The sequence below is a fragment of the Astyanax mexicanus genome, chromosome 5, assembly GCF_023375975.1.
Source record: "Astyanax mexicanus isolate ESR-SI-001 chromosome 5, AstMex3_surface, whole genome shotgun sequence".
Classification (NCBI taxonomy): domain Eukaryota; kingdom Metazoa; phylum Chordata; class Actinopteri; order Characiformes; family Acestrorhamphidae; genus Astyanax; species Astyanax mexicanus.
Genome location: NC_064412.1, coordinates 54,773,656 through 54,797,719, shown reverse-complemented (window position 1 = coordinate 54,797,719; position 24,064 = coordinate 54,773,656). Strand labels below are relative to the sequence as shown.

General features: G+C 37.3%; 1 protein-coding gene across 6 annotated transcripts in view; it reads left to right on the top strand.

Moving 5' to 3' along the window:
* Positions 1-24,064, top strand: part of szt2 (SZT2 subunit of KICSTOR complex) — a 124,614-nt gene that overhangs the window by 21,380 nt on the left and 79,170 nt on the right. For all 6 annotated transcript variants that reach the window (XM_022675382.2, XM_022675380.2, XM_022675383.2 and 3 more), the window contains 21 exons: positions 2,151-2,278; positions 2,732-2,996; positions 3,800-3,971; positions 4,935-5,027; positions 5,189-5,267; positions 6,339-6,659; positions 7,683-7,821; positions 7,949-8,065; positions 9,147-9,216; positions 10,670-10,852; positions 10,993-11,238; positions 12,348-12,645; positions 13,824-13,898; positions 14,030-14,168; positions 14,392-14,515; positions 14,630-14,750; positions 15,893-16,045; positions 16,870-16,972; positions 18,253-18,367; positions 19,484-19,571; positions 23,013-23,131. In XM_022675382.2, coding sequence (XP_022531103.2) covers positions 2,151-2,278; positions 2,732-2,996; positions 3,800-3,971; positions 4,935-5,027; positions 5,189-5,267; positions 6,339-6,659; positions 7,683-7,821; positions 7,949-8,065; positions 9,147-9,216; positions 10,670-10,852; positions 10,993-11,238; positions 12,348-12,645; positions 13,824-13,898; positions 14,030-14,168; positions 14,392-14,515; positions 14,630-14,750; positions 15,893-16,045; positions 16,870-16,972; positions 18,253-18,367; positions 19,484-19,571; positions 23,013-23,131 — 3,148 coding nt within the window. The remainder of the gene's footprint in view (positions 1-2,150; positions 2,279-2,731; positions 2,997-3,799; positions 3,972-4,934; positions 5,028-5,188; positions 5,268-6,338; positions 6,660-7,682; positions 7,822-7,948; positions 8,066-9,146; positions 9,217-10,669; positions 10,853-10,992; positions 11,239-12,347; positions 12,646-13,823; positions 13,899-14,029; positions 14,169-14,391; positions 14,516-14,629; positions 14,751-15,892; positions 16,046-16,869; positions 16,973-18,252; positions 18,368-19,483; positions 19,572-23,012; positions 23,132-24,064) is intronic.

Here is a 24,064-nt window from a genome sequence, read left to right as displayed (position 1 = left end):
CTCCTATAGACCTCCTATCCTGTTGAAAATGATTCCCTCTGTACGTCCGCTTTCCTGCCAGCAGCAATTCCCCGGCTCTGTAGTTTACCTGAAGAATGGAATGACTGCAAATGAATGTGTGTGTGATGTGCATGGAGATAGGGAAAGCTGTTTTGGGATTAGTGTAAAGTTATACTTTGAGCGAAAATCTAATTTACACTCATTTTCTTTTATCCCAAGTGTAGCATATACTGTAACAGCTTCTGTAACTAGAAATAGAAGATGTTATTTGCTGAATTAAGTCTATGAGATGGCAGATGCTAAGTTTTATAAGCTACAATATATAGAAAAAAGTACTGGGACACAGACAGGAGTGCTAGCAATGCCAGCAATGAGAACAATTTACTTATGTCCTCAACACAGAACTATATCAAATGTTTCAGCACCGTAGACATAATTGTTTATCAGTTTGAACTCCAGTTATAAGCCTTTTAAACATGGTCTACTTGTATCTCCAGGTTCAGCTCACCAACCAATCAGCTCACAGTAGCAGTAATGCTAGTGCTTTACAGTGTAAAACCTGTTTTACCTGTAGATAAACTGAAATATACATTTTAGTAAAAAAAAAAAATCTACTTTCTAAAATTAAAGAATGACTTGTTATTATTTTTAATTTGAAGTTTTAGCTTTTAGCTCCATTTGTCCCATTCATAGAGGACTCGCTCGTGGGCCAAGGGAGCCGATGCTCTGATGACTCCTAGTCGCTGACTGGTTCAGATAGTTGCCACAGTTCAGTCAGGCAGGTAACATTCTCCTGCCCTTTACCAAACCCAGACTTGTCTATCACTAACTCTAACTACCAGATAGAAAGTGTAATTTGCCACTCTACATTTTCAAGGGTCCAGAAGTGATGTGTTTTACACTGATCTATTACTCCACAGCAAACAGTTTTTGTGCTGATGGGAGCGTGAAACTCTGAAACACATCCTGCTCTGTGACTTTAGATGGTCAAACACTTCATGGCTGAGTTAGTCTTAAGGTGTTCAGTTTTATGTGTGAAATCATGAACACACTTAAAACGACTCAACAACTCCTTTCTTAATCATGTTTAGAGAAATATAGAATGAGTTAGGTATGCTGTGCTTATGGTGGTTTATAGGCCTTCATGACTTGCTCGACTCATTAGTCTAAAGAAACAAACATCCTGATTCTGATCAGAAACCATGTTATGGACAAATCTCTGATTATTTTCCGGACTGTTGGAGTGATATAGGTGAAGCCTTAGTTTGGGAATCAAAGATTATTGATTAGTGAAACACAGACACATGTTTTGAAGCCCATTTTTTCCTTACGTTTTCTATTTTTCTTCGTTTTCCTCAGTCAGTGACATTATGATGTCTGTGAGATATTGTGGTGTATTTGTTTCTTGTTTCAGGCATTGCTTGGCTTTGCTTAATATTTCTATCACCTGCTTTGGAATACGAACACCCTACATAATGAACTCTTGTAGATACACACACACTAGGGGTGGGCGATATGGCTCTAAAATAATATCAGAATATTTCAGGGTATTTTTGCGATAACGATATACTTGGCGATATAGGAAAAAATAATATAGAATAATTCATTCATTTCAGGAATATAGAATAATAGTATAACAGCATGATCATAATGTGGCAAAATAAATAATATAGTATAAAATAATATAATGCAGCAAATAATATTGCAGGATATTTAGTGCATGCATATAAACTGCAAACTTAAATAATTATACAATAAATACACCTAAAGCTTCACAGTAAATAATAGACTACTTTTAAAACAAACCATCCCTATTATCACGATATGGATTTTTAATATCATGATATTTCTGTGTATCGATATATTGTATACGATATAATATTGCCCCCCCCCCCTAACACACACACACACACACACACAGACAATATAGAGAAAGAATCCTGTACTTAATAATCTGATAACTACTGAAAATCAGTTTGCTCACTTACTCAGTCCTTTAGGAGCGGATGTGATATGAAGCTTATGTACATTGATGCTTATATTTCTGCTGTCCTGTTTAATGTCCTGTAAGTGTATGAGTCTATTGTTTCATTTACACCAAGTGTTTGTGTGTGTGTGTGTGTGTGTGTCTGTGTGTCTGTGTGTTTTAGATCTCTCTCTCAGGATCGCAGCAGCTCCTCGTCATGGACAGACCTGATGGCTCATCCTCACAAACAAAAAGAGCTGGCCAACTACTGCAGCCTGCTGCAGGAACACTACTATCAGAGTTATGTCCGAGGTAACACACACACACACACACACACACACACACACACAGAGCATTGCTGTGAAGATTTCAAATGCATTCAGGGATTAGTGTTAGTGGTAGTGATTTCCACCCTGCAGTACTGGATGGAGTACCATCATTCCAAAGAACACCGTGCCACTGCTCCACAGCTTAATGATGGGGCTTTAAACCCTTCTAGCTCATACCTGGGTTCATGTTTATTTGCTCTTTACAGGGGTTGATTGATTTATTTAATGATTACAGACTTTTCATTTCATTTATCCTCATTGTGGTTCTCTTACATAAAAAAACAACACATTTTTAAGTAACTAAAGGAATTTATTCAAAGGGATGTCCATTCATCAGGCCAGTTGTGCAGTCATGTACGTTTCTGTGTGTATGTGTGTGTGTGTGTGTGTGTGTGTGTGTGTGTGTGTGTGTGTGTGTTTGTCCGCTCTGACCCAGGTGTGTATCGCAGTCTCCAGCAGTCGTACAGCATCAGCTCTCAGGACGTTCTGACAGCCATGGATTACTGTGAGGAGTCTCTACAGGAAATCGACATTACGTCCTTCCTGCAGACGCTGTGCGGACACATCCGTACCTTCCGTGAACGTCATGAACCCCTCGGTGCTGATAGCCTGAAAAGGAGTCCCGGCATGGCGGCTACTTTCACCATCGGGGAGGGAGATGATGATGGAGAAGACAGAGCTACATTAGCCACCTCATCAAGGTATTTACTCAACTACACAAAACTCATGTGAAAACTTTTATTTGCTGTTACTGTCTTATTGAAGTGAGTGGTTTGGAACACAGCCCCTGTGAATCTTGAGACTATGCACATTGCTATCTTGCACCAAGAGTCTATTTTCATGCCTTCCACCTTCATCGTCTAAATAGCAAGCACTTATATATTTGCTGATGGGCGTGGTGGTCTGGAAGTGAGGTGTGTTATGGTACATTTCTGGTGTATTGCTATCTTGGCAACGGAAAACACAGATGCGCCACTGACTTAAAAAAACAACCTACACAAATGTCAACAGTCAGATTTAAATAGCTTTCTTGGTAGTGAACTGTCAACACAAGTGCATCTCCAACACTCATACATTTCCGCTTGTTACAGACATACGGACACTGCACAATTGAAATTGCAATCCGCCAAAGTCAGAGCGCACCTGGCTCTTAAAGGGAATGGCATGTGACATGCTGATTAGTTTATTTCATGTTACGCCCAAAACACACCCATGATTAATAAAAAGAGTTAGTACATGTCTTTGCACGTTTTGAGTTGCACAAGGTGTACTTTTCCCATTGTTACGATAGCAAAGACACTTTGACGCCCTAAATTAAGCTCCGCTGCACAGTTGACTGCTCTCCTAAATATTGCTAAAATTGCTAAAAATTGCTAAAAACCCCATAATATCCAAATTGCTTTAATTTTAATATTATATTCCTTCTTTACACTAAACCCAGACGAGAGTAAAGCCGTGACTCTGTGCACTTTAACTCATTATATAGCTGCTTTCTTCTGTTTAGCATTGAAATGGAAGACAGCAGTGAGGTGGAATCGAGGGGAAATGTCTCCGCCCCCACGTCACCGCTGGCCTTGGATGAACCGAAGTCCCCCAGAATCCCAGAATTCCCTCTCTCCATCCTGCACTCCCAGCAGAAATGCGAGGCTTACCCGGACTCACATAAAGTCATACAGGTACAGTGTTTTAATGGTTAAGAGGGAAATCAAAGTTAATTATCTGCTGGCCTGGATTGTGAAAAAAAAAACAATAATAAAAATATATAGAAATCATACCACAGTAGGTCATATGTATTAGAGCTGCATGATATTGGAAAAACTTTTTTTTTTATTCTGCTTTTTTTTTATTCTATTGCAATATTAAAAGTACAGGGTTTTTTTTTGTTATTAAAAACATGGTATTAATAATATTCATCAATGGTTGGAGTAAAATAAATAGTATCGAGCAGATAAAGTCTGTTTTTGTTAAGTATGTCATAGGAAATTACTACATTGTGAATCTTTCTTTTTAAAAACAAAATAGCATTTAATTAAGTTTGCTTTGCATGGTAGGAGCGTCCCTCACTACCTTTAAGAAACTCCTAAAGACCGAGCTCTTCAAAGAGCACTTACTCTCCTAACACCTCTAACACACTAAATACTTCTAACCTCATTTCCTTCTTCCGTCCTCCTTTCTTCCTCTATCCCACTTTTTCCTTTGGCCTCCTTTAGGCCCTGTCTTTTTGTTTTCTTGAGCTTCTATGTCCTTATTCGCTAATATATATAATTATTTGTAAAATGCTTTGGATAAAAGCGCCCCCTAAATAAAATAAAATGTAATGTAATGTAATTTAACAACTGCATATGCCCACATTGAGATGACCATGCTGAAACAATGGATTGTGTAGCATTTATACATAATGGCTACAAGTCTGCAATGACTGGAGAAGATAAGCATGCAATGAATTTATAAAAAAAAAAAAAAAAATCATGTTTTCAAATCCTGCTGAAACATCCTTTTTAATGAGTTTCTTTTATTGTTTTAGTATTAAAAGCTGATGCTTTAATTGTATATTATGCTTTATGAGAATACTCATGTACAAACACAATTCATTCAACAACAAGAACAATAAGAACATTTCTTCTTCCTCTCTTATACAGGACAAATTCATGGATATCGGGGCTCAGTATTTTAAAACTGTCTCCTCCAACCCACACTATTTCTTTTACTGCCCCCAGTCTTCCAAGAAAGAGGTAGGACGCTCAGCATTTCGCCGAGTTTTTATTGTGTCCTCAGTTTCTCTGGGTAATGACTCAGCACCCCACAGAAATAGGCTTATGGATTTCCAGTGGTCTAGACAGCGGCTCAGAAATAGTTTTTCTGTTCCTTTTTTTTTCATCATCCCTCACTCCAGGAGGACTCGGATGGAGAGGGGGAGAGAAGGCTCAGTGAAGAGTGTGAAGTTTCTGAGGCTGAACTGGCTACAGAAGATGGTGAGAGAACACTGAAATAGAGAGAGAGAGAGAGAGAAAGAGAGAGAGAATACCTTCACTTTCTAATTTGTACATACTGTAGCTAATTGTGCTAATTCATCAGACTACTGTTAAATCATGAAGAGTAAAAATCTATAATTCATAATACATAATTAAGGTGTATTTAATAATAAGGCTCTACAGTATACATTCCATATGATTACTACATGAATTGTAATAACTTTTAAATTGTGGAGAATGACAGAACAGCACTTAATTTCCCAGAATATTTTGCTTTATCAAATTTTTCTGATTGTCTAACTGCTGGTTCGAATCCTGTTCATGTAGCTTTCCGTGTTTGGGTGGATGATGCTTTTTCTCTCATCACTGCTAGGGTGATGTCGATAAACACAAGCTTTCTATGAGCTGATGTTTAAGAACCGAGTCCCTGCTCTTTCCTCTGCCTTGTAAATTGGGGAGAAAATGCTATAAAAAAAAAAAAAAAGTGGAACTGGTGACCATTAGATGAACAAACGATACCCTGTAAAATTGCATTTACCAAAACATAATTTAATGTGATTACTCTAAAATGAAGATATTGCTGATTATTCAACATTAACGGAATGTGTATTCAATGTTAGTGTCTGTATTTCCATTTGGAAGAAAAATATATGTTAAAAGTATCACATTAACACTGATATTTGATTAAAAATGAATTTCTCTGATTTGCAGTGAATTCAGTTCCATGTACTTTAATTCCATTTCATATTCAAATCAACATCATGTAGGATTGAATAAATTTAAATTCAAGTTCAAATTTATTCAAAGAATTGAATAAAATTTTGAAATTCTGAATTTTGCACAGCCCTTATTCTTAGTGCCACATGTATATCCTGAATGTATTCTGAATATGACATACTGTAGAGGGCTAATATTACCACCCACAGTGGACAGCGCAGTGGGTGGTAATGACCGTGACCGGCAGCATATGTATTTGACATTACATAACAAACTCTAGTTTGAGTTGAGATAGTGGCTGTTGATGCTAATAGTGCTAATTGTTGATATGTAAATGTTCTCTCTGGTTTGCAGGAAATGTGTCTGGCTGCTGTATCGTATCAGAGAGTGACACTGATCTGGAAGTGGAGTATCAGGAACAGGTGAATGGAAAAGCTGAGCGAGGAGGAGGAGTAGGAGGAGTGGAGGAAGGAGCGGAGGACGAGTCTCTGTCTGACTCTGACAACACGATGAACCAGGACGAGGATTCCTTCAGCATCCTGGAGGGAGACTCCTTACTGGAGCCGGCGGGACCTCAGCCGGAGATGCCCCCTCTGTTTGTGCACCTGGTGTGCTCGGTCAGTGTTAAGAGCAGCCACGGCTCCATGCCCATTAGGACACTGCCCACCTGCCTGGGTGAGTGATTCGGGCAGTGTCTAAAATTCATTTTGTAGTGATATATAAAAATAAAGAGAACATCCAGTGCACTCTAATAGACTTCTCACAATAGGCACGTTTCTGCCCCCTCCCCACCTCCCTGCTGGCCTGCACTCAGTTTACCAGTGTTGTGTGAATTCAGCATCTCCGCCATGAAAAGCACCCTCTCTCGGAAGCACGTCCTCTTTATAAAAGTGGAGATAATCCACTCTAACTTACGTAAAAAAATACGTTTATCTCAGTCACAGTTACATACATAGTGACATAGTGCGTGTTACAGAGAGGGGGTGCTTTTTCTGGCGGGGTGCTGAATTCTGGTAACCATGGTAACCAGTGTGAGTACACCCTAAAACTGCATCAGAATTACATTAATTTAAATGGAGAACAGGTTTGTGCAGTTTTTTTTTTTCCAGCAATTAACAAGATTTGGATTATTGGACAGAAATAGAAAAAAAAAATAATGGTAACACTTTATAATAACTTTAATTAATATATTTTTAACTAATGATCAGTAGATGTGAACAAAGCAGTAGTTCATCAGAATTTGAATATTATCAAATGCTCACACATGACACTCATTTATTAGTACGGATATTCATATTAAAAATGTTAGCTAATCATGAGCTCATCAGAATTTGAACATTAATAAATCGCTAGTAAATACGATTTTTTTTGTCAATTTAAGTTCATGTTGCCAATGTGTTTATTAGTATTTACAAATGTGATAGCAACTTTTTAGTTTGTTAAAATGTGAAAAATAATAGTTATTGATTGTTAGTGAATGGTATATTAATAAAAGTTATTATTAAGTGTTACCAAAATAATAACTAAAGAAAAAAAATGTTATTTGACATATACTTTACATTTACTTAAATTTACATTTCATCCTTTCCCCAGTATAAGGAGGATTATGTATCAGTTTCTTTTCTTTCTGCTTTTACCACATGGGCAGGAAAAACATTTTTTTTTGTGATTTTGAAGTAATTTGGTGTGTCGTTGCAGGTGAGTTGATCAGCTGTCTAGAGAACGCAGAGTCTCTCCAGTCTGTGGATCTAAATGAGCTCTCGGTTACTCTGGATATCTTCGTGTTGACGTTACCTTTAGAAATCGAGGTCATGCCACATGACCCTCATCATACCAGGCAAGTATTCCATTGTCCCTAACCAACAGTTCTGTTGTAAATTTTGAAAATTTGAGAGTTATCTGAGTTAAATCTTTTAAACGTTTAATATGTATGTTTTAATATGTATCTGTGTGTTTGTGTACAGGTATACCTCTGAGAGCAGTGTGTCTATGAACCGTTCTCCTGGCCAGCCGTCCTCCTACCGCTCTGATGAAGAGCTCATGGAGAATCTGGACGGCCTGCGTGGGTTTGGAATGGATGGGTACGTTTTAATTTAATTTTTTTGTAAAGAAAACAAGATTTTTGCTAAATCTATTTACCTGGGCATACAATATAAAAAAATAAATAAAAAAGCTCATAACTAAATTCCAAAACAGCAGAAATATAATCATAATTAAGCAATTTAATTATTCACTGACATGACAGGAGGGATTATCGTGTCCTATGACTTTTTTTAATAAAAAAAAACATTGTTTTTAAAGTCAAATGGGTGCTGGATGTTAAACTACACAGATTTGTTTCCTGAAAAATATTTATTTGGGTGCGTTAATTGCTTCTGTTTATTTACAGTAAACTTAGTTATCCAGTATTTTAGCATGGTTAGCAGCAGCACTGTTCCGGTCAGCCAGGGCACTATTAGCTAGCGGTTCGTCCCACGTAGCTTGTTTTAACACGGAAAATACACAGACTACAGTCTTATATACTAACCTCTGAACAGCGAAAGAGCTAGCGCTTAGTGTGGTTAGCAGCTAATGCTAATGCTGCTGCTCCATCCTTAGTGCTGGAGAAACTGCACTGAAACTTACCCTTATAATGCTGTACTTCAGTGGAGTGGCTTTACTGCTGTTTAATACCTGACTGGTAGAATTCATGTATAAGGCGCACTGAAGATTTTTGAGGAAAATTAAAAGATTTTAAGTGCATCATATAGTAAATTAAAAAAAATACAGTAATAGTCAATTCACAAGTTGTTATCCCATGGACTTTTGCATGTCCGTGCATTATAGCTTACAAAATTTGGTTCATATTAGTTCTGATGTCCATATAAACAATTGCTCATTTCAGTTACTTGATAACTACATGAAGCTGTTAATCTCATGTCACATGTTTTGTTTATAGGAAAGGGAATAATCGTGTACATATTTTTTTTTTGGGGGGTGGGGATATCAGTATTTCTTATTCGTCACACTGTGTAAAAGTTTATCCAACAGAATCTTACTTATATTTCCCTCGACAGACACTGTGTATCTGTTTATATTACTGTGCTATGTTTCTGCTTCTGGAGTGAACAAATAATCTCTTCCCGAACTGTCTAAAGTCTGACACTTCTGTTTAATGTGCAGCATGACCGGGGATCCTCTGTCCAAACTGCCAGCACCTCAGAAACAGGCTGTTCTAGCAACCATGGACGAGGTGAGTCAGAGTAACCTCCAGAGGAGCAGGATAAGCTCTGCTGTTTCTATTAAATAAAAAATAAAACTAGTTATGACACATTGTAATAGAGATGTCCCAAACATAGTGTATGTTTTTGCCCCATAATACAAGTATTTTTGAGATTAATGTCAACTTGAGCGATTTACCATACGCATCAGTTATAATAATAATAAAGCTGTTTTATTGTTTTGTGCACTCAAGCAAAATCATAGTTAAACTACAACCTAGGGCAGCTTTTAAAAAAACAAAACAAAACAAAACAAAAAAAAAAAAAAATATATATATATATATATATATAAACAGAGATTTTAGCCAATGCTCCCAATGGGCTTACAGTACGAGTGATGGGGGATTAGCATTACCCATGCGAAGAAATCACTATTTTACACCATTAAAAAGCAAAAAAAAAAAAAAAAAAAAAGTAACTCCACACTTTATTGATAGAATTCTGAGAGCCCTGACATTTAAAACAAGGCACCGAGAGCTGGTCTATACACACAGTACCTCGATAGGTCAACTGATGAGCATGAATAAATGAGTAGGAAAAAGAGAACTCTCTTTTTTTTTCATGGCTGTATATATATATATATACGTATATATATATATATATATATATATATATATATATATATATATATATATATATATATATATATATATACGTATATATATATATATATATGTATATATATATATATTTTACTTCTTGTTAAAATTCAGACTTAATAATATATAAGTACTTAATATACTTAACTGTAACATGTTTAAGTATGGGTAATTTAATGTTTATACACATTTCTGATATTTTAATAGACATCATTTATAGCATTACCAACTGCTCCTTGTTTTAAAGCTCCTTATTTTAAATATCAGGGCCTTTAGTATGCTACTTTTAAAGTGTGGAGCTACTTTGAGTTTGTCGATGGTTTAAAAATAGTGATTTCTTATATGGGTAACGCTACGCCCCTATCACTATCATTGTGAACCTGTCGGGAGCATCGGCTCAAAGTGCTGCATTTCCGAATACTGGGGAGAACAGAGGTGGGAGATTTGATTAAGCTTGTACTTGTTATCATGTTTTACTACACCACAAGTCTATTTCACACTGGATTTCTCGTTTAGGAAACATAATAAAGCTACCAAATGCTTTTATATAATTCATGGAAAATATAAAATCGCATGTTAATGGAAAAACAATTGATTATTATTTGCCAATACATTGTTGTAACAACAGGTTTTCATTTCTGTTGTTTAGTCAGTTGGTATGTAGGGGGTTGTTTCCTTCCTTTCTTGTTTGGTTGAAACCTTTATTCTGTTGTGGGTAAAGATGGGCAGGATAAAATCGGACATTGATGTGTTAAATAACTTATTAATATTAATATAATTAATAAAATATTATTATTTCCTTTATTATTTTCTCTGTCTGCAATAGATCCGCTGGTTGTTGGAAGATGAGATCGTTTCTGCTCTGAGGCACTCCAGCGTCAGTTCCTCCACTCTGCTGAAAGTCTCGGATCACGTTTGCCGCTCCAGCGGTCGACCTGGCTGCCACCATGAGGTCGTCCCCCTGCAGTTCGTCTTCGGACCTGAACAGTCCCTGGAGAAGTTCAAAGAGGTTCAAAGACAAGATAATAATAATTTTATTAGTCTTAAAATTAATTAATCGCCTTAATTTTCTCCAAAATACAATATTATTGTGTATAATTACATTTTCTTATTGTGTATTAATGTATTTTTATAATTCTATCTCTGCAGGAGTTTAGGAGGCTGTCGTTTCCCGGTTATCTGCTAAAGGGAGAGAAACACAATTATCACTACATCTCTCTGAGCCGCCAGCACTCTCTCAGAATACAGGCCGCCCAACAGTCCAATCAGAACTTAGCCAGTTCCCAGGGGGCATGTTTAATCTCTCAGCCTGCCAGTCACTGTCCTGGGGCAGGTGATTCTCCACTATCCAAAGGACTGAGCTTCGAAGTGGAACCAGAGAAAAAGGAGATAGAGGTATTTGTATATATATATTTGTATATACAGCTCTGGAAAATATTAAGAGACCACTTCAGAATCAGTTTCTGAATCAGTTTCTCTGATTTTGCTATTTATAGGTTTATGTTTGAGTAAAAAGTACATTGTTGTTTTATTCTATAAACTACAGACAACATTTCTCCCAAATTCCAAATAAAAATATTGTCATTTAGAGCATTTGGTGGAATAACCCTGGTTTTTATCACAGTTTTAAGGCATCTTGGCAGCATGTTCTCCTCCACCAAAAAGCAGTCTTACACACTGCTTTTGGATAACTTTACGCCAAAACTCCTGGTGCAAAACTTCAAGCAGTTCAGTTTGGTGGTTTGATGGTTTGTGATCATCCATCTTCCTCTTGATTATATTCCAGAGGTTTTCAATTTGGTAAAATCAGAGAAACTCATTATTTTTAAGTGGTTTCTTTTTTTTCCAGGGCTGTATATGTATTTATTTTTTTTTACATTACTGACATTTTAATAGACATAATTTACAGCATCTGTTACTTACTGAAGTTCATTACAGGGTGCATTACATAATGTGATACATTAATTTTTCAGAAGGTCAAAAGTATAGAAATCCAGTGTGTCATTTTTAGGAGCTTTTCTGTGGATTTGATCAGGAGAATCTCTCGCTATCTTTAAGAAACTCCTGAAGACAGAGCTCTTCAAAGAGCTCTTACTCTCCTAACACCTCTAACACACTAACTACTTCTAACCTCATTTCCTTCTTCCTCTCCTTCACTCCTCTATCCTATATTCCCCTTTGTCCTCCTCTTATCCCTATCCAAAGATGTTTTTCCTTTAAACTTATTTTACATTGTACTTGACTATTGTAAGTCGCTTTGGACAAAAGCGTCTGCCAAATGTAATGTAATGTAATATTGATTCATATTGATTTCTGAATTATATTGTATTGTCTTAAAAAAATAAATACATTTTGTTAACAATTTTTTCCCCCATGTTTTCCATATTGTTTAGTTATAAGAATATCCATGATTACAGTGTTCGCTTTCACACGCCTTAATAAATATTTAAAAAAAAAAGTAACATCATTATAATTATATCATTATTTGTGCTTCTGTATCTCAGCATGTTGAAGGAGGTCAGCCTGGTGAAGGAGCTCCGGTTCTCCAGCAGGAGGAGCAGAAGGAGCAGGAGGACACGGCTGAGGAGGAAGTGAGGCCTGGGGCTGCCGACTCTGTGAGTGACTCTCTCTCTGAGCGTTCAGACGCTAGCCGAGTCCGACCGGCTGATGCAGACGAGCCTCGGTCTCAGAGCACAAATCAACAGCCCTGCAGCAGCACTGACCGCTCGTCTGACCACACCACCCCGCCCAAAACCCCCTCTGCTGTCAGCCTGGCTGAGTCTGTGCAGTCCGCAACACACAGTAAGACTCCTGTAGCATGTCTGTGCAGCTGAAATTTTAATTCAGTCCTCAGTTTTATGAGTATTATTATTTATACTGTGTCCAGAGATGTGAGGAACTATTGGAAACATGTAAATTTTATTCTTTAAATAGAATATATTTCTATAAACATATACAGTATAAATGTGCACATGCAGATTTCAATAATACATTGCAAGTATGCATGAACTCCTGATCAGTCCATCACAATGTAGATTTGTGAAAGTAAATATCTTAACTAGTGGTGTAAATATTAAATTAATCTTAAATATATTCTGTGTTTAACTGCGATTAGTCACACTTGTTCTTCTTAAGACACTATAAGTTTTTATATTGGACATTTAAATGTAAATAAAAGAATGAATTTAAAATGCAATTATATTTATATTAGTGGTGTCAATTAAAATACTAGTAAATACTAGTGTGTTTGAGGGGAGATAAAGCAAATTGGATAGAGGAAACCTTTTTTTTATTTTTTTTTACTTTTTTTAAACATCTCAGCTTGTTTGTAGCTAATTTGCTGAGGATAAAAAAAAAGTCTCAGGAAGTGTTTGGTATTGCACACATGCTCACAATGGGGGTGGGGGGATGACCATTTAAATGGCCTGGGGGAAATATGTTACAGGCAGTATTCAGTAATGTGTACACTGTCCCTTTAAGAGACTCTTACACTAAGTGTGCAGAGATGTGTAGCTACACTGAGAGAGTATAGAACCAGCATATGTGCTGTGTTTAATTCTTTTATTTATGTTATTTCTGTAAGTAACACCATAAAAGTGCTTTGGTGCTGCATTAGCTCATGTATGAACTAATAAATAAACTAAATTCAGTCACTTGTTTGACAAAATAAAAAAAAATAATAAAAAAACAGTTAATAGAGCATTAATTTTCAGATATTGTCCTGCAGATTCAGTGACCTGCAGGTTTTCATGCTGTCCCTGATACCTAACTCAACTTGAAATCTAGACAATTTCCGGATAAATAAATAAATTACCTGATTATGCTTTTTGGAGCAGGAGGAGCACAGACATGTGCAACACACAAGATTTAAGTACAGATTGTTTCTGCAGGCATTAGTGGACACACACATGAAGTTTTATTTGGTTAAAGAGATGTCCAGAGTGTGTCTGAAACAGTTTAAACTGAGTTTTTATTCTCAGGCAGTGGGAAGCTCCGGCCCAGTCGAGTTCAGAGTGTGGTCTCGAGCCAAGGCAGCCTGGATTCAGACATGCTGGGTAAGACCTTTATATATCAAACTGCATAAAATACTATTATCTACATTATATATGTCTCAAATGTACAGGTGTCCTTATATAGTGTATTTACAGCCTGTGTTTCTGTGTATGTGTGTGTGTGTGTGTGTTAGGTTATGATGGAGGAAGCAGTGATTCAGAGTGTGATGGACCCACCATGGACGAGCAGGAGGTTCAGAATCCTCTTATGCCCGAATTCTGGCTCATTGTCCGGATCCACCAGGACAGAGTGGAGGTGTTTTCCCATTCCAGGTTTGTTTCAAATAACACACATATCAGCAAATCACGTACATCTCATATATATATATATATATATATATATATATATATATATATCATTAAATATATCTATATACAGTGCATATTACTATATTATAAATAGAAAGAACAAGTCTGAAGTCAAAAGCCTAATGCCCACATTACAGCCATGTACTTTTTTTATACGTCATGTACCATACATTTTTTTTGTTTGCAGGAGTTTTATTGGGGGGAAAGAGGAAGGAGGAAGAGAAGAGGATGAGGAGGAAATCCCAGAGTATCTGCGTCTTCATCAGGAGGTTGTGAGGAAGATTGGAGAAATCTGCAGGATAGTAAATCAAGTAAGTGTTGCTAAATTTAATAATTTTACCGTTCTGAAAGTAAGATTTGTTTAGTACTGTTATATAACGTATAAAGCAAATTCATTCAATCAATCTCTCTTTTTGACCCCCCAGCGCCTCCTGCTGCAGGACCTGCATGACAGTCATGTGTGTAACTCTCTGCTGGTGGCTGAAAGTGAGGAGGACATTTGGAAAAACGAGTCTCTCTGCAGGCACAGGCTGCCCAACTCAGACGGTAAAGATTCTTCATACACACTGATGGGCTTTAAATGCAGAAACCAGCTTTGTAGATGAACACAAACTCACATAACACACTGAGGGCCCTATTGTACACCCTACACAAGGTGCGTCACAATGCTCTTTGCGTGGTGGTCTGGAAGTGAGGTGTGTTCAGGTAAATTTCTGGCATAATTCTATTTTGGTTTTGGAAAACACAGGTGCGCAACTGACTGATTTAAACCCTGACAACAATCAGTCGTCTAGGTGGTTGTAGGCTATTGCTATAGGTGTTTCCATGCATCTTGGCATCATGTTCTCCTCCACCAGTCTTACACACTGCTTTTGAATAACTTCATGCCTTTACTCCTGGTGCAAAAATTCAAGCAGTTCAGTTTGGTGGTTTGATGGTTTGTGATCATCCATCTTCCTCTTGATTATATTCCAGAGGTTTTCAATTTGGTAAAATAAAAGAAAATCATAATTTTGTAAGTGGTCTCTTATTTTTTTTTTTCCCAGACCTGTAGAGTCAAGTAATTGTAATATATTGTTAATTGTAATATATTGTCATAAAAATAATAACCATGCAATAATTGATTTTTCTGCTAATAGTGCAAAAAAAGTTATCAAACACCACTGAAAGATGTGTCTGTTTCTGTAGAGGATGAATTACTGTCAAATTTGAGAAGCCATATAGAGTCAAGTGGTGTAGGCAAATAAATAACTACATACATATGTATTATATATCAACAGCAGAATAACTTATCATACACTGCTAAAAGTGGTTATGGATGTAATGTCAACTCATGTTTTGCTATTAAACCCATTTTTGGATTGCTTCTTTACTTTTTCTATTGGGGATGAATTACCCCTACAGTTTCCTAATACTGCAGATTGTTCTGCTTCAGTGTGTGTACATGTATTGGATCCAGGAGACTAATTGTGCTGCTGCACCTTCAGCTGCTCCTCAGGGCTGCGTCAGCCTGTGCTGCACAGATAGAGCTGCTGATAGTGTTGCTTATTATAGGCTTATACTCAAATCTCTCTACCTACACTTACCCCTCTCTTCTGTCTGTCTGTCTGTCTGTCTGTCTGTCTCTATGTGTTTCATTCTTTCTAATGTATTTTCTTTATCTCCTCTCTCTCTCTAATGTCCTGTAGACTATAATGCAGATGACAGCTATCAGCCCAGAGATTATTTGGCTGCCACTATGCACTTCATGCCTGGTCACTTCGCCTGTGATGTGGTGTGGAGCACCATCATACACATCCACCCGCGGTTAAAGATGGGGCCCAACATGGGCGTGGCTCGAGGTGAGCGGTATAAACTCAAAGCACCCACTCTGGGGTAACTGTACTGTACCAATTTGAGAAGACAGGGATCGTTTTTGGTACTAGAATGTATATAATATGTAGAAATTAATTATTTTTTCCCCCATATTAATTTAAGTATCTGATTTTCTGTATCACAGATTAACACTAAAGTCATCCAAACTATGAGGAAAAACATGAAATTATTTAAAAAAAGTTAAACAAACCAGAATATATGTAGTACTTCTTGCTTAGATGACAGTTTTAAATATTTGCTAGTCATCCGGAATGGCTTTCAGTTAACAGCTGTGCTGAACTCGTCAAGAGCTAATTACTTGGTAGAGTTGGTATACAGTGAATAGCTTATATACTTGTATACTTAACTCATCTAAAGTAAAGAAAAAATACTTTAAGAAATGAAGGTCAGTTAACCTGTACAATTTTAAGAACCCAAAGAACATCAAAAAATGTTCTGATGAAACTGGCACTCATCAGGATCGCCCCAGGAAAGGAAGAGCAAGAGTTCCCTCTGTTGTACAGGATAAGTTTATCAGAGTTACCAGCCTAAGAAACCACAAGTTAACAGTACTCCTGATAAGAGCATCTAAATGCTTCTTCATTCAGTATTCAGTATTTTGTTTGTTAAAAAACATTTTTACTACATGATTTCTCATGTGTTCCTTCATAGTTTGGATGATTTTAGTATACGGTATATTTTTTTATGTATGGAAAAAATGGTACTGTATATTTTGCAGAAAAAAAATAACAGAATATTTGTTGTAAACTGAAAGCAGATTGGGATCATTTTCTCCTCTTTTCTCTGGCAGCGATCCAGGCCCTGCGTTCAGTGTTGAGTGCCTTCAGCGTGGTCAACCGCAAGAACATGTTTGTGTATCAGGAACGCACCACCAAATCAGTCTTCTACCTCAGGTCAGATTTTATGATCAGATTCTCAAAACACCTTTTTTCCCACCCACACATTTTCCACTTCCAACATTCTGAGCTTCTGATGTGCAAACACTGTGGATCACATACAGCTGTATTTGAATGTGAATAGATTAATTTTGTGCTGCTAACATATACAGATAAAACACATATAAAACAAACATATACAAAGAGGTTTTAAGTCTTTAAAGATTCTGTATATAATCTTTCTGCCACTAAAAGTCTCACTAAAGTCCTTGCCTCTCAAACCACAACAAATGATTTGTATTTAGCCACACCCTTTTTAAATATATATATATATATTTTTAAATATACTGTATTTTTTGCACTGTAAGGTGCCCTTAAAATTCAGGGAAGTACACCTTATAATCCAGTGTGTCTTATCTATGAATTTTACCAGTCAGATATTAAGTAGCAGTAAAGCCACTCTGCTGAGTTAAGTTTCTCCAGCACTAAGGCTGGAGCTGTATTAGCATTAGTTGCTAACCGCAGTGCTAGCTCTTTCACTGATAGCGCCCTGGGTTACCAGAACACTCAGGGTCCCTCAGTGTAGGGTTATCGGGCGGCAGTTACCAACGCTAAATGCTACTAGCCACTGCTAGTGCTGCTGCTTACCGTGCTAAAAATGTGGAAATCTGCTCTTACTGTAAAAAAAAAAAAAAAAAAAAAAAAAAAAAAAAAAAAAAAATCCACATGGAGACAAAAACAAATCCCTAAAGTAGATTAAAAAACTTATTTGCATATTTTAACCTACACAGCCTCTAAAACTAACATACATAAACAAATACACTGTGTTTTTTGGCAAACTCTAATTCATACAGTAGTTCTGTTTTTAATAACATAAAAAATAAGAAAAGAACAGTTTATTTATGACTAGAATTATAGCTTTCAGTCAGGGATTATGTTTGCTTACTGTGAGGTTTCTGTCTTTTGTATTATTATTATTATTATTATTATTATTATTATTATCATTTGACCTCATTTCCTGCTCCCTTCCTTCTTTCTTCCTCTATTCCAATATAACCCTTTTGGTCTCCTTCAGGCCCTGACAGAATGTTTTTTCCTTGGGTTTCTTTGTCCTCTGTTGCTTATGTACATTTGTGTTTGTTTTATTCAAGTTTTTAAGCGTCTGCTAAATGCAGTATATAATATAATATAATATAATATAATATAATATAATATAATGTAATGTAAATAAGAAGAACAGCTCTCTCTCTTTCTTTATTTTTTTCTCTCTTCTTCACTGGTGCTATCTCTCTCCTCAGGCTCTCGGAGACCTCTCAGACAGGGAAATACAGTGATTTGGACGGGAACCTCCATGTTTCTCACTCTGTGGGTTTGGCACGCAGCCAGGAGCCACTGGGCTCTGAAGACCTCACGGTACTGTTCACACGTTCATTAGCCCGGCTCATCATGGGGAGTTTTCTCACTCACTCAATATGCCTATAGTATTACACAACATGTACAATTAATTCACAAATACATACGTTTTTAGACAGATGTTTTTTTGCAGGTTTTCATTCATTTTGAGACTTTTTTTCTTATCATTGCATGAAATAGGAAGCCTAATTAGTTTGCCTTGCTATTACAAAATCGAATACTGAACATTTTATTAACATTTGTTTAAATCATTTGGTCTTTTTTACCATATTTTTGGCAGGATAATGTTGGTTGCCAAATATTCAGTGTATCCCTGTTAGAGGCAGATCCTGCAAAAAAAAAAAAAAAAAGCAGAATCAACCCTTTTTTGTTTGTAATACCCTTTATTTCAGAATAAACAATAAATTATCAGGTCTAGATTCTTTTGAACATTAATTCTTATTGTCATGCAGGTACTTATGCAATGCCTAAAATAAGTATTTATGGACTGGACTTAATTAAAGCATTAATTACAAGCCTAAAATCATGGTTTATTTCTCTTTAATACCAATAAATATAAAAAATAAAAAGTTTAGATAACAATGTGTTCGATTCATAAAACTCAAATGAAAGCTTATGCCACTAGTCAGCTGCATTAAATTCAAGGTTTTAATAGAATATAAAGAAACAACAACACAGACCCAGCATGCCGAGGCGGATTCAATATATATATATATATATATATATATATATTTTTTTTTTTATCTGTCTGTGTTTTGGCTCTATACTCCAAATGATGTCTACTTTAACCTGTACATTTAAGCATCAGGAAACTGAATCTGAGCGATGCCTTCAGCAGACTCTGTTGCCAGGAGAAAAGGACAGTCAGTGCTGAGCAATTGATTTACCTGCTGCCTACCAAATAGCAGCCTGTCCTTGGCTTTAGAGGCTTTAAAGGCTTTATGAGCCTCTCTCTCTCTCTCTCTCCCTCTCTCTCTCTCTCGCTCCTCCTGAGGTGTGTAGCCGTGACAGAAAACACTACAAGCAATTCAGACTTGATGGACTGAAAAATGTGCCACCAAGGTTATATTGTGTGTTGGAACATATAATTATTATTTTTCTGATGTTGTTTTTCAGGGCTCACGCTCGTCTCTGGAGGGCTCAAGGCCAGTTGGACAGGTGGACAAACACATCCTGCTGTTAGTTCATGGAGTGGGTCAGGCAGGTAGGAGAAGAAAAGAGCTGTGTGTCTCTCTGTGTCTGTGTGTATTAGAGCTGCAAATGCAGTTGTTTTTGTGATTGAGTCTGTCACACTTCTGAATCATATCACTGAATGGAAAAGCAGCGCAGCGACTCGGTTCCGATACATCAGCTCACAGATGCAGCCTTGTGCTGATCCACATCACCCTAGGACTGATGAGGGGAAAGAGTGCCATCTCCTGTACCCACCTAGAGAGAGCAAGGTCAGTTGTGCTCTCTCAGGGCTCTGGCAGCTGATGGCAAGCTTCATGAACAGGATTTAAACTGGCAATCTCCTGGACCATTCTGAACCCCAGCTTAGATTTTCAATATTTTGAGTTTTTAGTGAAGTTTTTCCAGCGCTAAGGCTAGGTGCAGTAGCATTAGAATTACCTGCTAATTACAGCGCTAGCGGGACGTAAATGCCGCCCAATAGTGCTAGACTGAGGAACCCTGAGTGTTTCTGTAACCCAGGGTGAAATCAGATAGTGTTTCGTCCCACGTAGCTTATTTTTACACAGCAAACACGCAGGCTGCAGTCCAATATACTCACCTCTGAACGGCGAAAGTGCTAGTGCTGCGGTTAGCGACTAATGCTTATGCTGCTGCACCCAGCCTTAGTGCTGGAGAAGCTTCACTGAAAACATATAACCCCTATAATGCTGTACTTCAGCGGAGTGGCTTTAGTGCTCCTTTACTGAATACATGACTGGTAAAATTCATATATAAGGAGCACCAGATTAGAAGACACACTGATGATTTTTGGAAAAATTAAAGAATTTTAAGTACCGGTATGCCTTACAGTCTAAAAAAATACGATAACTTATTTAAAATACACTGACTTCAAAACCCATATCACTAGCTAGGGGCCTGTATAAGTTGTGAGATATTATCTTGTGAGTGAAATTGAACACTGGCCAACATGTTCAAAGCAAGTTCACTTAGCAGTTAGAGCACAAGGTTATCAATGACAGGCTTATGGGGTTTAATACCCTTGTTTGGAGGATTGCAGTATACAATATTGCTAGTTGTTCATCTCAGTAGCTACTTAGCTTTCCACGTTAATTGGGCAATAGACAGCAGGGGCTGCATCATTTAAGGTGGAATGAAAAAAATAAAATGAAATAAAAGCTAATTTCAAAGAGGAATTAATGAATGAACAATAATAATTCATTGCTGCATGACGTATTGGATGCTTGAAGGATGAGTTGATTAATGGATGGATGGATGGATAGAGGATTAATTAATGAATGAATTGATTTGATTAATTGATTTTAATACACCTCCGTATTCAATATATATTATAACACACTGCCCAACCCTAGTCTGAGCACAGATCTGTGTTGTGGATGTTTGGTAGAGTGTGTGGAGGGGTGGTAGCTGTTGTTATAAGTGTAAAGCAGTGCAGAGTGATGAGTTACCTGCTCTCTCTCCCACTGAGCACAAACCCCAGAACAGATGAAGGAGCTCATTCATTTCAGCACAGTCAGAACTCCCCCTGCAGTACCGCTCCCGGGCTGACAGAGGGCACTGTTGCTCTTTCTGCAGCCTTTTGGCTTCTATAGGCCATGATGTCATTGTGCCTTTCTCCATCTTTTCTCAATCTCTCTCTCTTTCTTTACCTCCCACTTCGCTCGCTCTCACTCTCACTCACTCTCTCTCTCTCTCTCTCTCTCTCTCTCTCTCTCTTTTTCTCAATCTGGAAGTTGTAAGCCGAAATAATAAGAGTGATTTATTATGCTCCTCCTGTTTTTGCTCCATTCCTGAAGTGTAACTACAGAGAACAACTTTATTTATTTATGAGGCCCTTTTTTTTGTTTACAAGGATTTGAAGTTTTCTCGTGTCTCTCTCTCTTTTCCCCCCCTCGCCTTAAGCTCGTCTTTCATCCCAGTTTCTCCCGGGCTCCAGACACCTGTCAGTGTGCTGATTTCCATAGACTGAGCTGAATACCAGAGCCCAGATCAGCCTGGGAAAAGAAAGAGAGGGGTTCATTTAAAACTGATTTGTCAGTGTTATATAAACAATGATTAACGCTAAGTTTTAAGTTTCAGGTCTGATCTCAAGTTATACGTACTGTACTTTATTATCAGTGTTGCCCAAGAGATTCCAAGGCCAGCTGGAGAGTTCAGTTCCTTCAGAAACTGCAGGTGTGATTGTTGCTAAGGTGTTGCTAGGTGGTTGCTAAGGTGCAGCTAAGCAATTTAAGGCAGGTAGGAAGTAGTAGCAGTAGTAGACAGTGGGCAGCTGGTCTCTCTGGCTTTTGACTTATTTGGCAGTTCTGACTATATAACTGCGTAACTAAACAAAAAAAGCCAGAAGGTAATATAGACATGAAGACACCATGAAACACTGACATCCACCCTCTCCACCATGCAAAAACTTGAGTCATCACTTATGCCACACTTATTCACACTACGACTCTCTGAGCCGTCGCTGACTGTTCTCCGACCAGTTGCAGATGCCTGGCAAATATTTGGAATGCTAGATATCTGACCCAGTCGGCGACTGGGAGTCAGGAAATTAAATTTCTTTCATTTTAGAAAGTGGAATAATTAATTTTACTAAAAAAGCAAAGAATGCATGCCTGTATATTTCAGTTTACCTACAGAAATCAGGTTTTACACAGTAAAGCACGAGCATTACTGCTACTGTGAGCTGATTGGTTGGTGAGCTGGTCCTGGTGATACAGGTAGAGCATGTTTAAAAGGTGTATAACTGGAGTTTAAATCAGTAAAAAAAAATATCTCTGTGGTGCTGAAACATTTAATATAGTTTAGTGTTGAGGACTTGAGTATTTAGACATTTTTAAACTCTGATTTTACTCAATTGCTTCATAGAAACCGGTTCATGTTGGGCTCACTTTAAGTGCGTATTCTCCTCTATAGAGATTCTCTGCATGGCATCGCTAGTTCTCATGTGAGTTTAGTTCTGGTGTGTTCTCGTGATAAATGTGTTTCTGGAGAGCAGCCAGGTGAGTTGGTGATTTCCCACAGTGAAAAAAATTGTGACCTTGTGTCGCCAATCAGTCATGTAGTGTGAAAGACCATTATCTGGAAGTTTATTCACGAGATTCCTTTCATAAAAGCTTTAATGATACAGTTTATCATAAGATTTTAGTGTTTTGAGAAGAATTCCCTGCAATAATCTACACATAATAGCAAGTTATAGATGGAGCATGAAAAATCACTTTATTAAGCCATTTATTCTCTATTGTTTAGCACATTTTTACCAGATGTTTTTTCAGAAAAGACAGCAAATGACAATAAATAGAAGATTCTGATATTCAGATTTAAATCGATTCTCAGTTAAGCACAGTGTCTTTATGTAAAGCGAGTCATTGCGCTGCATTAGTATGCAATACAGTGTGATACAGTGCATAATGTAAAAGCGCAGCTCCTTCAGACATATCTGCGCTCTGATTGGCAGGTCCAGAGATCACGGATGAGTTGGTGAAGGTTCTGAGGAAGCGTCTGGACGAGGCTACTCTCGACATCATCACTGTAATGCTGGTCAGGAACTGCAAACTGACCCCTGCAGATGTGGAGGTACACACTCTTCTTTTCTTACTAGTCAGAATTTATTTAATTCTCCAAGTGAAAAGAACACATCGTAACAAGAAAATCAATAGATTATTCAAACAAGAAAAAACAAATATATCCAAAAGTGTCTAAACACCCGCTTTTTCAATATTGCTTTTGAAAATGTCAGTAAAAATAGGGAGTTTTATGTTTTTATAATTTCATTTTTTATGCTTTTGCTACTGAAACAACCTTACTTTAGGTTTTTGAATTCAATTGTGAAGAATTGATGCCAGTCAGTCATGAAACGTTTATTAAGGTCAGGAACTGATAATGAATGATTAGATACAGATAAGAAAAATGCTACTCAAAGTTTTCCTAGAGATATTAGCTGAGGCTTCAGCCCAGTCCTGGTGGGCTTTAATAGCTCTCTATCTATCAGCTGGCATTGGGCTTGGCGAATTTAACCACATGCCTCATGCATAGCTCCTCTAGAGCATCCTGATATACTTGTGCATTAAAAAATGTGAAACTCATGTATTATATAGATGTATTACACACAGAGTGATCTATTTTAAGCATTTATTTATTTTAATATTGGTGATTATGACTTACAGCCAATGAAAACCCAAAAATCAGTGTCTCAGAGTGGTGGGCAGTGTGGGCAGTGTGCCAAGTCCTGCTGAAAAATGAAATCTGCATCTCCATAAAAGTTAGATTCAGCAGAGGGAAGTATGAAGTGCTGTAAGATTTAGTGGGAAAACAAAACTGCACTGACTTTAGACTTGATAATAAAACACAGTGGATCAACACCAGCAGATGACAGACATGTCTCTCCAAACCATCACTGATTGGTGGAAACTTCACACTAGACCTCGAGCAGTTTGGACTGTGTGTCTCTTCATCCACTCTTCCTCCAGACTCTGCTCCCTTGACTTACAAGTGAAATGTAAAATTTAC